Genomic DNA, 14,365 nt, shown 5'->3' on the forward strand with positions numbered 1-14,365 from the left:
TATCCTTAACGTAGCCCTGATGAAATATTAGAAAAGTGGGTAAAAATACATGGAAAAAAAACCACACAGGTGTTTTACAAAGCAATCTATTCTAATCTGGGACCACAAACACTAAAACACCGCAATCATGGTGAGATGGGTCTGTAATCATTTTTCAGGGCTATTGATGACAGCACAGAATTTTAGCCTTTACCCTTTAGAATGATAACCAAATGACAGCTATGTAAAGGATTTCAGTGCATTAAAACTAACCATTGAAGTTAAATGATTTGTTTATGGCAGGACAGAGTTAAGGGTGGTGATATCAGAATAAATATTGTGACAACACAAACAGTTTGGAACAACTCCAGTCCTCATTTTCTTCAAGTTAAACATCCAGACTAAAATTAAAAAGAGTGAACTCTTTAATTCCCAATGTACTGAAGACACAACAATTTGATAAACAGATACATCAGAACCATGCTTCCAGGGAAGCCTCCTTCATTTTGCAGATTGGACAGTGAGACTGACCATGAAGTCACTTGTCAGACCACACAGGTCAGTTCCAAAGTGGATGGAGATATCCTGGGAGGAGTTTTATGGCTCACAGCTGAATGAGTGAGCCCAGGCAGACTTAGCTGAGCTTAGAGCGGGAGCCACAGCCTCAACCACACTTCTCTCTCAATCTGCTAACCTTCTACCACTTGCCCACATGCTGTACTTTTCCTCGGTACTACTCCCTTTATCTTCTCTCCCTCCTACCACAACAGTATCTCTTTCTAATTTGCTCCTGAATCCTGATTGTCATAACCTTCAGTGCCACTGATGCACAGGACTTAGGCATTCTCTCCTCTTCCTGGAGCATGAACTGACCTTCAAAAGATTTCTCGTACAAAGACTTTGCTGCTTCTTTGTGGAGCCTGAGGAGTGAAATACACAAATACAAGTAAGCTGCAATTAGGGCTTAGGCCACCCTACAGAATGCTGAGCAATGCTCCTTTTTTGATTAATTGAAAACAGCTACTTTGGAAAGTTGCTTACTCCAAATCAAAGACCTGTGCAACCATTGCTTCACGCAGCACCTTAAACTAAATGGCCTCCCTTACTCTGCAACACTTCCAATTCTCCTAAAGAAGCCACAGGGTGAAGGAAGAAATAGCCCTAGCTTGCTTGTTCTGCTCTGTAGTTCCTTAGTAACCTGAGGGAGCCCAGATCTGGTTACCCTAAGACAACACCTGACCTTGAGAAAATAATTCCAACTTTCATTGTCAAAGGAGCAGAGAGAGACATTGGTGCTGTCATGAGCTGCATAGCTCAGACACGGGTTATCTGCTATGAATATTTCAGTACCTTATTTTCCCTGGTTGTAAATTAAATGTAAACTAATAACCTATTTCACATGGGCATCTAAAAACTTACTGCACTCATGTTTGCAAATGCTCCAAGACCTTTCTAGAAATGGTCTAAGGAAAAGCAAAGTATCCATATTTTTAATAAGTTTGACTGGTGCACCTAGCTGTCATTTTTGTGCCTGATTAGTGGCAATAGGCAGTTTTCCATTTATTTCCAAGCAGCTGCTAGAGAAGAGCTGCAGGCAGATGTAATCTGGAGACTGCAGAACTCTGCTTGCTGTCAATTTCACACCAGCATTTTACTTTCCTCTAACCCCACTTATTATTAATCTGTATTTATATCTAACTCCAGCTCTTAGTTAGCCTTTGCCAGAGGCTTAACCATTAGAGGTGACTGTGAGGAAGGAGGGGAAAGAAGAAACTGCCATAAATCAGGCTTTTACCACTCCATATAATTCTGGGGAGGTGAGAAACTGTGCAAAGCTTGGGCTATTTAGGAAGACAACAGCTTGCACCGTAGATCAGCACAGGTCAAGTCGCCTTCATCCTTAGTACTAAATATGAAAAGGAAACATCTCTATCACAGAACTTTCCTTCTAATCATGCTCAGTTCCTACTTTTTACAGGGCTTTATATCCCTTTTAAATGTCTATCCATTCAGAGGATGTTCTTACATTTCATGTTTTCTGAATCTGCTAAGCCCTCAGGCTCAGTAAGACCATGTCACATTTGTTCCAAATAAGCATTGTATAAAAACATACTTTTTCCATCAGCTTTCAATGCACTGCCTTTTAATTTAATATTAAGAACAAGACCACACTCAATTATGAAAAGATAAACAGGAGTACCTGATTCACTTTGTCCTCTCCAAAGTAAAAAATTTAGTTTAAGCAGCATTAAGAACTAATACCACTTGTTTTCTACTCATGATTTTCTTTTTAAGGCTTCAAATCTTTTTTCATCTCTTGCCTATTTTTTTTATCCCTTCTGAATAGGGCTGAACAGTGTGTTCCAGGTGAGAGAACACCATTCATTTAATGAAGGCATTCTATTATTTTCCAGACCATTCCTTACTCATCCTTACATTTTGCTCACTTGTTTTGTTCACTTCACTGTAAATGGGAAGCCCACTCAGTGTCATCTTTCCTTTAGAGGTAAGATGAATGTAACTCATTGCAAAGACTGTCCATAAGTTTTCCAAAATGGAGACAAAGATGTCACATATACGTGCTGTATATGATAAAGTTTCCCACAGCAGTGAGAGACGCATTCAATTTATTGCACACTTTCCCCAAATGTTCCCATATAACCAGATGGCCTGCAATCCTAAGACACATTCTAGGCTTCAGATGAGATTTTTGGAAATTCTTCCTAAAGTCTTTTCCAGCAAAAGTAGCTTCAGCAGGCTACCCAGCCGTAATACCATTTTACTTTGCTTGACATAAGCATTATTGTCTTTAAGCATCCAGTCGGAATGGCAATGTCATTAGGAACTTGGAGAACTCATCTTCCACTTCAGTGTTCAATCATAATGAAGGCTCTTCAGTGTTCCTCCTCCAAACCTTTTCCTTTCAGAGAAGCCAGGAATCTAGAGACAGGAAAGATAAGCTGTCATGTCAGAATCAGCACGAGCTCCCTCTAGCCCACATCTGAGCGCCTGTTACCAAGCCAGCTCCAACAACGCCTTCCTCTTTCACGCCGTCTCCAGAATCAGGACTAAAATGCTTCATCTTACTGCTAGAGGAGCACCGTTAATTAAACAAGCTGCAAAACTTGAGTATGGCTCATTGTTCTATGGAGCTCCTTAAGCCTTTTTGGCAAGGGTTACAATGAAAGCCTTAATTTCTTAGGCAAATTCTAAACCAGTTAATTATAGATTTCAAAGTTCGTATTTCCCCCCCAGATTCAAATGCATACAATAATTTCTCCTCCGTTCATTTTTAAAACTATAAAATAGTATTACCAAGTCCTATTAAAGAGCTGTTGAAACTTTATGCCTTCTAACCTGAGACAGCAGCACTTCACTGGTAGTTGAAAGTACAGTTTTATCAATTGCTGAAAGCTTTAAGAAAACTGGAAGAATAGAAATGGCTGCAACAATGCAAAGGATTAGCACTCCTGCTTTTGCAGCCAATCTGTAGATACTGCTTACACCATGACAATGAGTGCTTACAAAGAAAATCTACTTCAAACCATCAGAAGCTTCTCTGGCTTAACGGTATTTCAAACAGATTTGCAATCCAAGGCACCCGTGAATCCCCCAAAAGAAAGAGATGCACTGCTTTCTAATACTGTGTAAGACGTCTGTCCTATTGGCATCATAAAACTATTTGATTACAGTCCAGGGTAACTTTTAGATATCTAACTACACACAAGCAGAAACAGCAGACCCAGTAAACACATCCTCCCAAAACAATTCCACATTCTCATAGGAAATACAGTATATTAAAATGGAAGGTGTCAACCAAGCACTACAAAACATGCCAGGAGAACATGGGCATGTATGGATGGTATGGGACAAAAATGTAATTTACAATACAAAGTAGATTGCTTAGGTTACACACTTCCTTGGTAAACTGAGAAAGCTAAAGTCCTTACCCCAAATAAAAGTCCACTAAAAACCCCACAATTTAAATTTAGTTAGGGTTTTCAGGCCCAAAACTCAAACAGATATGCAACGTATGCATTCAGGAATTGTTTTGTTCATCTCTGAAAAGCAGTCATCTCTAAGGGAGAAATGAGGTAGATTTTGCACAAAGGTTCATCTCATGAAAACTGCTTTGGGAATTCAAAAAGGAAAAATGCAATCATTATAACTAAAAAGTAGCAGGACACCATAGGTAAAAACTGCTTTAGCATTTTTTATATCAAAGTCACTAATTAAGAGTAACAATTATTTATTTATCAGAGATCTGATTGAAGTCATAGCTACAAACAATTTGAAACTTATCATTCTTTTCATCCTGAAGAAGTCTATAACAGAAATACCTCAAAACACGAGTGATCGAAGGGACCTATTGTAGAAAACCCACAAACACATTCATAAGATTTACATTAAGTAGGTCATTACAAATAATAACATTAAGAGGTTATATTGAAATCTCCAGCTCCAATTTGGATTTTGTCTCTATGACTGTCCGCTACTTAATACTTGTTTCAAGCTTTTGGGCTGTTGTCAGTGAGGCAGATGAAAGTAGTCATCAGCAGGCTGTAATCTTTGGCATGTAGCCACAAGGAATATAAAGTTAATCCCTAGCCACTAAAAATGATCAAATAAGAAAAATAAAAATGTTACATCATGCATCAAAGACAACCAGCACACAAGCAGATTTCTGCATTAAGCTACTATCCCTATGAAAGGGAGACTACCTTTCACTAGAATGTGGGGATGAGGGGAGAGGGGAGGAAAAAAGGCATCATGCAGAACTGAAAGAGGAAAAAGCAAATTTATTTTTAAAAGGCATAAAAAACGCTCAAAGAAAGTAAGCATTTTGTAATTTGTGACTATTTTTTTCCCCACTCTCCCTAAGGGGCTTTTAGCACAGCTACATCTAACGACACACTCGATTGCATTTCAGTGGTGCTATTCACGGTAATTTGCAAGCACCTCACAGATATGATGGAACCTTGCTACTCCCCGCATGGTAGACCGCGCATGGGAAGGTGGGGGGCACAAAAAGTTGAAGTGGCCTGCCCAAACCAGAAAGGTCATTTTGTTAGTTCTTCACCAACTGTACTGAAAACAGTTAATTCAGCCATTTAGGAATGAATTACAAGCTGGTATTGTACTGCCATTTTCCTTGTGGCTCCACTGGTTCTATGAAAACTACCTGTACAAAACATAAAATGCTAGTTCCAGCTGTGCAAAAAAAGCCTTTTCATTAACCTTCAGGACAGCATCTCTGGCCTAAATCTGCAACCAAGCAGTCTGAAGCTGACAGATCTGAAAGATCATATTTGCCCATTTTACCTCACTCTTGCAACTTCTACTACGTTAGCACACTTAATTATTTCACTGTCAATCACATTACAGACGAATACTTCAGCTGACAAAAGTCAGCCATCTTTCTCTCTATCCAGAACAGCTGTGCTCCCACAGATTTAAAAACTCAAATTACCAGCACAGATTATCATTTAAGTCACACGAAGCCCCTGTTTTAAAGAGGACTCTGTCAGCAGTTCACATTACACAGGGAGAAACAAAACAGAAAAGGAGGAAAAATGACAAACCTGATTGCCATCTCGTAAGAAGTATCTCTTCTCTATGACCTGGAAAAAACAGAGAATGATCTTAGCTGGCACAGCATATGCATAACCTCAGATTCCAATCAACACTTCACACGTGAGCACTGAAACTCACGGCTAACTGGGACAAGGTCTGAATCCATGTCCCCTGCTCCAGGCCTATTGCTTTAAGTGCAATGCTTTATTACACATAGAAGGAGTTGCCACCTCCAACCATTCTTAGTAAAGGTGTGTTATCCTCAACTTCTACACACCTAGTTTAGTTAGCCCTCTTTAGTAATGGAGGTGATGGTTTGAGTGTCTCCTTACTGTATCAGTTATTCCCATCCCTCTCTGCAGGTGCAGCGGTTCTGAGCACTAGAAAAAGCTCATTCTGCAGGGGGATAACAACTCCAGAGGTTCTGAGTAGCCCCTGGGCATAGGTGATGCTTGAGAAGAGATAGTCTGACTCGCTCTCTGAGAACGATGTACAAACTATCTGTGCTGAAGGATACCTATGGAGGCAGTACTGTCAATCTAAGAATCAAAAAGTGATTTGTATCACTCTGTGCAATCTACGCCTTCCTTGAAAGAAAATTCAGGCCAAATTTTCTCTAAAGCATGACCTGTTACAGGAGGTGATCTGCTCCACTATGATATCTTTGTCCAGGTGATGCTTAAACCAGAGCATTTCTTCTGTCATTTTCACAGTAGGCCTTGATGCTCTCTTTTGCAGGAAGGGAGAGCAATATGCCAAATTTCTTAATTCCTGAAGTTTGCTTCAACCAGGATCAACAGAGCTAATCATAGTCTTGTAACTCTCCACATTACTACCTTAGCACACTGCAAACCCTCTGGCCTGCCAAAGGACTCCAAAAGCATATGCAGAGTGTCTTTGCACATTTGTGAGTTCTTTTTCATTGCTCTGTGCAGATCAAGAATCAAATCTTCAAGCAGATCAGCTATTTTCTGGAGGTTTCCAAAAGCAGACCAATCTTTGGCCTCCCCACACCTGGCTTGAACCAACTCAAAAAGTGGAACATGAAAGGAGTAGCTAACTGTTGTTCCATGTTCAAATCACAGACAGCGTTCAAGACATAGAACAAGAAAACATAATTTAATTGACTTGACTTACCTTATCAAAAAACCTGCTTAGTTTGACAGCATTGGATGAACCTGCAGCCAGGTAACGAGGATTGGTGCAATCCTAGAACACACAAAAGACAACAACAAACCAAGCACAAGGAAATCAATGCAAGGAAGCCATACACATTGAAATCAACATACCCCTTCCCCTGACACATGCAATCAGCTAGGGAAAACACAGTGTATCTGCTGATTTCTGCTCCACAGTCATTAGAGAGAAAAGGCCAACTTCTGTTCTGTGAATCAACCAGAGAATTCTAAGTACCCCCCTATACGCTCCACGTCTTCCTTCTGCCACCAGCTACACAGTCAGCTAATAATTTGTACAGGCTACACAGGAGATTGTGCGTGCGTGTGTATGCATGTGTGTGTATACAGAAGCATCTACACAGCACATGTATATTTTTATACATATATATACACTATATATATATATATATATATATAAAAAAAGTGATCTTGATGTTTGATTCAAAGATATTGTGTGTCAGAACTAAGAACAGGGAAGACAAAACTCCCAACCATCAATTCTAAGCTTTGGTGACCTTATCTAACACTCCCTATACCTCCCTATAGTGAAACAAAGATTGTTTCATCGAGCAAGGGGGACAGCCAATCAAAATGTGCATGACTCCAGCATTACTGCAAATCTCAAAAGCCCAATTTTTGTCAGAACATCTTTACTTACTAAAAATTGGACTCGATTCCATATAAAAGAAAAACAACACCGGTGACAAGGATACTAACCAAATTTATCTCTTCAGCATTGAAATCCTCAGCCAAGAAAGCTGTTCTGGTCAAAACTTCATTCCGCTTAGTTTCTGGGATCTGATCCAGCTTAGTTCCTATTACCAGCAGTGGAATTTGGTTATCAGCAAACTGTTCACGGTCATAGTCACTGATGAGGGAAACAAATACAATCCTGAATGAAGCGATGGTCATCTAAGTAGGCACAGGGGTGCCATCAGCTCCCCTGTTCCTTTCAAATAACAGTCATTTATTTATTAAGCGTCAATATTTATCCAAGTGAGAATGTGCTGTATCTGTAAATTAAGGAAGGGCTTCTGCATCTAAGTCACTACACAGGAATTGAAAGGAAAGAGAAAAGAAACCACATGAGTTGGATTTCTTCTCAGCATAGATGAACCGCAGAAGAAATGCTAACACAAGCAGGAAAGGAACAGGAATTCCAGTATTGTACCAAGAGCATGCAGCCACCAGAGACAGATCAGGGAGCTGGCATCTCTGAACATCTAAAGTTCCTACATACATACACTTTTTAAGGGGGGACAACGAAATAAATTGCAACTATGTAACACTACCCCTTTCCACCTTAGATCAAAGAGGGCTGCAATAACAATTGTGTGGTGTCAAGTTACTAATTCTTCTATATTCAAGTAAAGATAGCCACCATAAGCTGAATTCCAACAAGCTTTGATTCAGATATGAATAATGGTCAAAGATAGCCTTTATAAAATAAGTAATATTGCAATTAAATGTCATCACAAATCCAAGCTGAAATCATTCTCCTCAGCTAGGATAATCACTTGTCTTTCATTTTTACCTAAACCAAGCTTTCTAGAAAGTAATTTTACAACCAACGGCAACAACTTGACCAAGCAATTGCTAGTGGCTGAGCATCTGTCCCTTACAGAAGTTAAGCTTTTGAAAAATCAAAACGATTGTGAAGAACCTGTATGTGGAAAAAGTGGAGAAATTTGCAGTTTGTATAATGCAAATCTTCTTCCCCTTCTCCCATGTTTCTACAAAAACACCTGCGTACCAGCACAGGCAGACAAAAAATTTATATTCCTCCCACAAAAAGCTACCCCTTATTATTGCTTCCCTGCTCATGTGTGAGGTGTATCAATGATCTTAAAACCTCCTTGACTACATGTGTAACAGGAGCACGGACGTACAGGAAGAAATACTTGACAAGATGTTGGAAAGCTAATTATGAACATGCTGTTTAAGCAGAGTTTTCTAAGCTCTTTTTTAGCCACACTCCTGAAATAATTCCCCCACCACTGAAAACAAAAAATAATTAAGTGAACTTCCTCAGTCTTGGTGCATGGAGGGAAAGCCTTTTGGAACAGAGACATGCCATCCCATGACACTTCCTGTGCAAGGGCTTTGCACGTCTCAGTACGGACACACAAGTCTTCAGCTATCAGGGACTGGACCCACTCTCACAGAGGCCTCAGACAAATGAAGGACGCAGTGAACATCTTTTCCCTTAAAGCAAGGCCTCTGTCATACAGTTTAGGAATCTACTGGCCAAATGGCCTGATTGGCAGTGTAAAACAAAAAGAACAGCGATTTTCTTTGATATTCTCCATTTTTTTCTTTCTTTCTTAAAAGTCTAGCCACATCTAATTTCATGTGGACTTCAAGTAGCCTTAGGGATGAACAAAGACTTCCATAACAGCTTGAATTATTGTGTCTTAACCTTGCACGTATGTTTTTCACTCACCCATTTGTCACGAGAACTCCTGTTGGAGCGACATCTCTGTTGAGTGCTTCCAAAGACCAGCGATACAAATTCTGGGATGATTTCTTGTTGGTTAAGTCATGCACTAAAATTATCCCTAAAGTGAAAGAGAAGGCACCAAGATGCTATTTAATGATACATATTTTTTTCCTTATCTTACCAAAATGACATCTGCAGGTTCCCAGATATCTGAGAATGAAGAAAGGGATGTATAATCGGTTCAGTTACAGTGAATGAGTAAAGCTCAAAAATATCAGGATGCAACAGGTTTTTTTAAAGCTGCTTATCAGGAATTGGATAAGAGCTAAGAGAAAACTCTCATGAAAGGAGGAAACAAACAGCCACCTCAGGGTTTAATCTGCAAGAGGCTTGCAGGCATTCCCTGATTCTGCTCTGTCTAGTCCTAATGATACTGAAACTCTGTATTACTGCAGCAGAGAATTTAGCCTTTCTCTGTTTTACCTAATTGGTAAACATAACTATCTTTTTGTCACACCATCTAAGAAGTCTAAAGGCCGTTTCTTTGTTTCAAAGACTTTACAGAGTACTATTGATTTCCTGCATTTTCAAGAACTAATGCTACATAGTTGGGGAGGTATCCAAAGGGGAAACAGACTCTGATAAATTTCACAGTCCACCAAATGGCTGGTAGAAACATGAATTAATAAGATTTCATGTATTTAAGATTAAGCTTCTAGCATTTTTCATTACCATGATCCTTCAAAATGTAAATTCTGAGATAGAAAAACAGCCAGCCAAACTTCCTAGCTGTGCCATTATCAGACACCCACTTCTGATAACCACAGTTCCTAACTCAATTATCAACTCCTGCTAGCAAATTTCTTCTATTTATTCACACCTTCTGCAACCTGTGGAATGTTCGCACTTCCTCCAGACTTCAAACCATCATTAATTCAAGGACAAAATGGAATTACACCCCTTATCTTCATCAGGATTTGTTCTCAATACACTTCACAGCCTACAGGTGGAGAAAACTAATTTAATCTTTCACCCTAACTCCCAAAGGTGCCACCCACTGTACACACTATGAACAAACCACATTTCCACAAACATTTTCCATTATCCCACACGACTGTGCACAGACTCTCCTATGAGTTTCCAGTATATCACAACCATAGCCCTATTTCAAAGCATTTATCTCAGTAACAGCACAAAAAGGCAACTCAACTGCATGTCCACCCCCAGCATATGGAGAAAAAGCCTGATACAACATAACTTGGCCTACAGCAACAGATTTCAGAGGCACTGCTGCATAACCTGCGAGAAACACTCTCCACCTCCAGACACTCTTCCTCAGTTATGTTTTTGATTAGTCAGTTCCCTTATCTGCTTCACTGAAAACCTACGCAGTTAGTTGCACCAGCAGAAAAAGAGTGCGTCAACATCAAAAAAGAGCAGGCAGGACCAATGACTACTCAAGGAGATGTTCCTCTCCCATTAAGGTCTGCAAGCCACAGCCTTACTGCCTAGTCACTGTCCTAGACTATCACAGTCCACACACCAGATGTGGGGTCACCAAAGCAGAAGATCTGCGGTCAAACCAAAAGCGAACCATATCTAACCTTGTCAACAACGAGGTCTCCCTGACAGCCTGCACAGATGCTGCCACAACCAAACATTAACTGTCTTTTGATCTCAGGTTTTCAGACCACTGCAAGCCCAGAAAGCACAGGCAGTCAGGCAGAAGGAACGCATTCATCTTCTCTTCTTAAATCAGGTCAAACAGAAGCAATCTGTGAGACAACCTCTAATGAAGGAATTAATCTAATGAAAGAAACCAGACCCAAGGCTAACTACTGAAGTCAACAGTTTTCATATGCGACCTGCCTAATAATATCTTTCGGGCAGTGGAGATAAATAACTCTATTTTAATAACGTCATCAATCATAATTCAGACACATAAGTTCAAGATTTCATCTCCTAATGGGCTGTTCTAGAATATTTCCAAGTCTGACCCACACTCACTGGCATACTGTGGATTTGGTGTCAAAAAGAAATCAATTTTTTTCATATACCAAAGAGGCTTGCTTTGAGGACACAACTCAACTCAAACCTTATTTACAGAGGTCTGGTTAACAATATAAGCAAGAGGTACCTACATGCAGTTTTCCTCCTGGGAAAGAAGGAAGAAATAACTAATTAAATAATCACAGAGCAAAAATGTTTATTGTATGGCTTAACACATTATTGAAAGGCCCTCAAATGATTGGGAACAAGAAAAGAGAATCAAACAGAACATTTGAGACAGATTTTCAGATGCACTTGTTAATCTGGTGTACATCTATTTTTAGCGAACCATCCTTGGATGCTAAAAAGTAACAACTGAAATACTGCATTGTTAAGTGTATAATCTCTTATTTGCTCTTATTAGTGGTACAGATGAACTACTACTAGGCCTTTAAGTCAGTATCTCAACAGAAGGCATAAAATACTACTTTCTATATACAGTAAGTTGCAAGATTCAATTCTCAAAAATAATTTGGTAAATTAAATGAGCAGAGGCAAGATTGTTATCAGCATACTGCAATTTTATGGGAGAACAGTTCAAATTTGCCAGGGTAGGATATAACTATCGAAGTTCATATAAATTCAAATAATTATTTTCCTACTGTAAGTTTTGGAACTGAACAGACAAGAAAATATAAATCATATATCTGCATGTATATCAGGCCTGGAAAGGTGAATGCAACCTTTATGTCTGCAAGCATAGCTGGAAGGGACACCACTGCAACTTCAAAGGCTCACTGTTGCACCAGCTGCACAAGACTGAAGTGAAAGTCTGATGAAGCTCACCTGCACAAGTTTGCCTAAAATAGCTTTCCAGTTCAAAACTGAATCCATAAAATTCTGCCTACAAATGGTATTAGTTTTTTTCCTGTATAAATGTACTGGAATCAGAAAAGAGAACAATATAGCCCTTAGCCAGACTTAAAGGAATCCTGCCCCAGAACCAAGCGACTGCTCGTAACAGAAACACTGACATAACCAGATTTACACCAAAACCAGATTTACACCAAGCAAACTTACCGTTCAGCAAGTTATAAAACACTGCTCGTGTGCTTTTCACACTAGTGGCACTACCCACTGAACCTCCAACATCCCACAGCTCAATGTAGTAAGTCTTCTCTTCTGGAGTCCCTTCTTTGTAGTCATGGATCTGATGAAAAATTCACATCATACATAACCACAGCACCAGCTCACAGGATTAAATCCACACAACACTTACACATTCAGCTGAAAGGATTATTGTACTTGGATAGAAATTTGTAAATTCTCATGCTGACACCATTTCAAATGTCTCAAGTAGAAGAGAGATGGAATGAGTCAAGCAGTGGCCACTGGATACCACAGCTCTTATACGAGATGGAGCTTGGTGAGTCAGCAGGGAGTACCCTTTCCACCTCAGTATTAACAAATCTCATGATGTGCTTAGAAATAGCATGTTGGTAAAGCAGATGAAAAAGTAAGGTCGTGACTTCTTACAGTTGTTAAAACCCAGGTGGTAAACCCAGGTGGTAGCACTGCAAGAATATCACAGGTGACCACATCGGATTCCAACTGACCACCTCTTTTTCCTCTCCAAAGTCTCATTGACATCTCAACTGAATTAATCAATCAACAATTTTTGCCCCCGGATTTGCTCCACAGTCAAACAGGACTGCCATGTTTCTCTCCCTAAATTTTGGAAATATATTCTTAACCTATGGCAATGCATTTCAAGGAGAACGCGGCAGAGTGATGAAGGAAAAAAGCGTTTATCGCTATCTCATGAGGATTGTAGGTTGGGTCAAAAAACCGCCAGATGAATATCCTCATTCCTCTGATAGTAGGTCCTGCAATGAGTAGACAGGAGGAGAAGCAACCCTATGGTCACGGTCAGTACCCTCAAATTAAACAAGCAAATTGTTTTTCCCCAATACATGTGGCTGACAATTTAGCTGTGCATTAACTGTTTCTCAGGGAAGTGTGGTTTAAATTCTGTGCCTTCTGACTTAAACTGGCCGCTCCATGACTTGTAACACGCCAGTAGCCACTGCAGTAAGGAGAGGGGCTACGAATGACAAATATCTTATCTGATTTCGACAACCTTGGAGGGTCAAAACGCTCACACAAGTGCTTGGCTCACATTTAATACTATTTGCCTCAAAAGATTAAGCCCTCGGCAAAACAAAACATTGAAACGCACCTTTTTCTGGGCCAGTAAGTAACGAAAAGAAAAAAAATGTCAAGGCCCTTCTCTTCCCTTACACTTCAAGCTAGGGCTACCAAGAGGTCGGGCAAGTCACCTACTCGAACATCCACTGAGCAGCCCACTGTCCAGGACGGGTTTCCCAACACCTGGTTTTGGCATAAGAGGTGAACAAGCGAAGATTTTCCGACACCTGCAAGCACACACACATGACAACTCCTGGGACACCACGCAAGGGCAGGTTAAAAGGCCAAGGGCTGACGGGCAGAAGCACTAACTAAACGCGGACGGTCCCGGCAGTAGCGGGTAACGGCCACCGGTCAGTGCCCAACGGCCGGGGCAAAGGCGGGAGGGAGGCAAGGAGCAAAGCCCCGAGGACCAGCGGGTGCGCCCGCACTCCCTGCCCCAGGGTACGCGACGGGAGGCGGGCAGGGCCCCCGGGCAGCGCAGCTCGGGGAGCAGGGGGTCCCGCCGGGCGGTCTCTAGTCAGGCGGCGGGCGGGGGAGGCGGAGAGGCCGGGGGAGGGAGCGGCACGCCGCGCATGCGCCGCCCGGCACCTCCGGAGGGGGCCCCCGCCCGGCTCCGCGGCGGGGGGGGGGGGGGAGGAGGAGGACGCCCCCCGCCCTCGCTGCGCGCGCGTGTTGGGCGGGGGGATGGGACACTCACCGGAGTCGCCCAACACCAGCACCTTGACCCTGTCCAAAGCCGCCATCTTACTCTACCTAGCAACAACCCCGGAGACCACCGCCCTCTCCCGGCGCCGCCAATCGCAGCGCACGCTCCTTCCGCTTCACTCAAACCTATTGGCTGTCTGCTCAAGCCGCCGGCTTCGCTTTCACTCTTGATTGGTTTAAATCATGTGAGGGCGGGAACACTAGGTGCTCTATGAGGACACGACTGGCTCGTTTTCCTGTCGCTCACCGCTCAGTCAACGAGGGGAACGCGTGCCGGGCGCTGAGGGGG

General features: G+C 41.5%; 1 protein-coding gene across 2 annotated transcripts; it reads right to left on the reverse strand.

The window, feature by feature from the left end:
• On the reverse strand, window positions 1–14,164 carry RABL3 (RAB, member of RAS oncogene family like 3). 2 transcript variants are annotated; one of them, XM_050913696.1, is made up of 8 exons: window positions 14,069–14,164; window positions 13,504–13,595; window positions 12,241–12,370; window positions 9,175–9,289; window positions 7,449–7,599; window positions 6,691–6,762; window positions 5,562–5,600; window positions 1–2,919 (listed from the first exon to the last, which is right to left on the reverse strand). In XM_050913696.1, the coding sequence occupies exons 1-8, from the start codon at window positions 14,112–14,114 to the stop codon at window positions 2,854–2,856; spliced, it is 711 nt and encodes a 236-aa protein (XP_050769653.1). In that variant the 5' UTR covers window positions 14,115–14,164; the 3' UTR covers window positions 1–2,853. The 2 variants fall into 2 exon arrangements, with proteins under 2 accessions (XP_050769653.1, XP_050769662.1); XM_050913705.1 differs by lacking the exon at window positions 6,691–6,762.
• Window positions 14,165–14,365: the final 201 nt, after the last annotated feature.

This window comes from Gymnogyps californianus, chromosome 1, assembly GCF_018139145.2.
Source record: "Gymnogyps californianus isolate 813 chromosome 1, ASM1813914v2, whole genome shotgun sequence".
Classification (NCBI taxonomy): Eukaryota; Metazoa; Chordata; class Aves; order Accipitriformes; family Cathartidae; genus Gymnogyps; species Gymnogyps californianus.